This window comes from Bison bison, unplaced genomic scaffold (assembly GCF_000754665.1).
Source record: "Bison bison bison isolate TAMUID 2011002044 unplaced genomic scaffold, Bison_UMD1.0 scf7180017864456, whole genome shotgun sequence".
NCBI classification, from domain to species: Eukaryota; Metazoa; Chordata; class Mammalia; order Artiodactyla; family Bovidae; genus Bison; species Bison bison.
Window position 1 is genome coordinate 8529695 of NW_011495018.1, and position 2781 is coordinate 8532475.

At 59.9% G+C, this 2781-nt stretch overlaps 1 protein-coding gene across 1 annotated transcript in view; it reads right to left on the reverse strand.

Moving 5' to 3' along the window:
* Positions 1-1417: 1417 nt before the first annotated feature.
* The window catches only part of HMX2 (H6 family homeobox 2), a 7980-nt gene continuing 6616 nt past the window's right edge, over positions 1418-2781 (reverse strand). Inside the window, exon 3 of the mRNA XM_010859176.1 lies at positions 1418-2125. Within this exon, the coding sequence (XP_010857478.1) occupies positions 1419-2125 (707 nt within the window). The 3' untranslated portion in view covers position 1418. The remainder of the gene's footprint in view (positions 2126-2781) is intronic.

Sequence of the window (2781 nt, forward strand, 5' to 3'; positions counted from 1 at the left end):
TTGCATAACACTCGCGCGCCTCTGTTCTCTTGATGCCGCGCCCTCCCAAGCCAGGGTGCGGCGGCAGGTGTTGGGGCGCCGAAATCCGTGGGCGCGCAGACAGCGCATCAAGGTTCCATTCAGTGCCAGCTGCCACGTGCCTGCCCGACACCGGGCCACTTAGCCACGCACCACGCAAAACCACGAACAACAACAACAAAAAGTGTGGGGAGGAGCCTTTGCCTCCCGAGCTTTCTTTGCCCGGTCTCGGGCCTCATCCCTCCTCGGCCGAAGGGCCGCCTCTCTGTGCCCTGTTCCTGCGCCGCGCCGGACGCGCAACCCTGCCACCGGCTTGGAAACTGCGAGCGGCTGTAAGTCTTGTCGCCCCAGGTTGGGGGACGAGCAAACCGGGCTCGACACCTGATCCAGGCAGGGCCGCCCCACCTGCCCTGTACCCTCGGAGAGGAGGCTCCTGTCACTGACTGGACCACGTCGCACAGCCCTATGCTGTCGCCAACCCCAAGCCGCTCCCAGGGCTAGAAAGAAGCTCGTTCCAGGAGGCAACTGCTTTGGCAACTGCAGTCCCGCATCTATCCCTCTCAGCGCCCCGGGAGTTGGATTCCGGCCGGGCTGAGTCTCCGCACGCGCGGAGACTAGGGCACCCGCTAGTGGAATGGGGTGCGCCTCCAGGCCACGTGCCATCTCGGCGACGCCCGACCCTTAACCTCTGACCTCCGCCCCACCTTCCACGTGGGGAGAGCCAGACCTCCTCTGACGCACGCCTGCAACCAGCTCCGTGGAAAAGCGACAAAAACCTGCGCATTAGCACGGCGGCCAATCAATTGCACCAAAGTTAGCAACGATGCTTAAAATGTTTTATTTTTTCTTTTTAAAAATATTTACAGATCTGAAATCTATCCGCCTTTCGCCCCTATCCATCCTCGGGACAAGGGAAATGAAGAGGCGTTGAGATCATTGTTCAAAGCCCCCAAGGACTGGCTTGGCCGGCCGTGTGTACGTGTACATATATACAGGTATATTTACGGGGATAGGAATGTATCTGGTTTGGTGTGGGGTTTTTTTCTGATTTTTTTGTCCTACCGGCTAGTGTCGATCTGACCGAAACTCCCTGTCCGACCACCACCCTAGAACGTCCCCTCCAAAATGGTTTTCAAAACGTATTGGTTTGTTTGGGGGTAGGGGGCGGGTAGAGAGCAAATGATCTGGCTGGAGGGATGCCGATAAATACCAGAAACAATCAAACCAAAGTAGGGCAAAAGCCATAAATAAGAGATAATGAATACACATGGTGTATTTCGTAATATTTCTGGAAACGCGCCACCTGCTCCGGAGTGGGGAGGGGCGGGGCGGGGGCAGCCCGCGCCAGCCTGGCGGGGAGCGGGCGGGAGGGCGCGCGGCGCGGGGCCGGCGGGCCGCTATCAGTAGTCGAGCTTGTTGTAGAGGTTGTAGAGAGGTAAGGCCGAGAGGTTGCTGCCCGGGTAGTAGAGCGGCGCGGGGAAGGCGAGCGAGCGCGGCACTGGCACGCGCAGCAGCGAACTGTCCCGGAACACCAGCGGCATGCCCACCAGAGTCTGCGCCGACGCGTGCGCCATGTTGGCCGCCTCCAGCTCGGCGGAGAGCTGCCGCTTCCACTTGTTGCGGCGGTTCTGGAACCAAGTCTTGACCTGGGTCTCGGTGAGCTGCAGGCTGGAGGCGAGGCAGGCGCGCTCCGAACTGCTCAGGTAGCGCTTCATGTCGAAGGTGGATTCGAGCTGGTACACCTGGCTGCGCGAGAAGACCGTGCGCGTCTTCTTCTTGGCCGCGCCCGCCTGCCGCTCGGCGCCGCCGCTGTCCCGCGGCCGCTCGGGCCCCGGCGACGGCGAGCCCGCGGGCAAGAGCCTGTCTTTCTCTTCCTTAAAGTCCGGGTGCGAAGAAGAAAGGAAAGGCTTGCGCTCCGAGCTCGCCGGCCCCGCGCCTCCGCTGCCCTTGGGGGTACCTGGGGAGTGAGAACAGATAAGAGAGCCATGGAATTGGGGAGCCTCATGGACCCCCAGCTCCTGCCAGGACCAGGGGCTTGGCTGGCGCCTGCAGCCTTGGTTCCCATCTTCCTGGATCTCAGCCCCTACTTTTCTCGACCTCTCGCTGAAACCCAAAAAGCGGCACCCGGCTTTTGAAAAGCAACAGGAGAGGGACCCAACTACTTGGAGCCTGGGGTCTCTGTGCTCCCAGCTTCCTGAAAGGACGTGTGGCAACAGGGGGAGGAGGTCTGGAGGGGGAACATTAGCATCTTTTTAAAAGATTTTGCCTTGAAGTAACTGAGCTGGAAGAGTTCCCTGAGCTTTATAGGGTGGCATCGTTTCACAGGCCGTTTGTTCGGAAATCACGCTAAGGACTGACACGGGGCTCCCCTTGGTCAGATGTTGTAAAGAGGAACCATCTCTGAAAGGCACCATTGTCAATCATCTTGGAGTGCTAATCATTCTGAGGAGGAGGAGGGGAGACAGAGAGGCAGAGGTCGAAGAGAGGGGAAGAGAGAGAAGAAAAGGACGCAGAAGGAGATTGCGGTAGAGACGGACGGGCGGACCGCTCAGATCCGACTTCCAGACATCGTGTGCAGAAAGTATCCGATGTGCAAAGGGGATATTGCAGAGCCTTGAGAGCGGCCGGCCTGTGCCAAACCCACAAATACACTCCCATCAACCCAACCTTCCCCCAAACCGCGCCGCGCGGCATCTGTGTTCCCGGTTTCTTCCCGAGCACCCGCGGGGCGGAGGAGTCAGCGCGGAGCACGCCTCTCCCCCC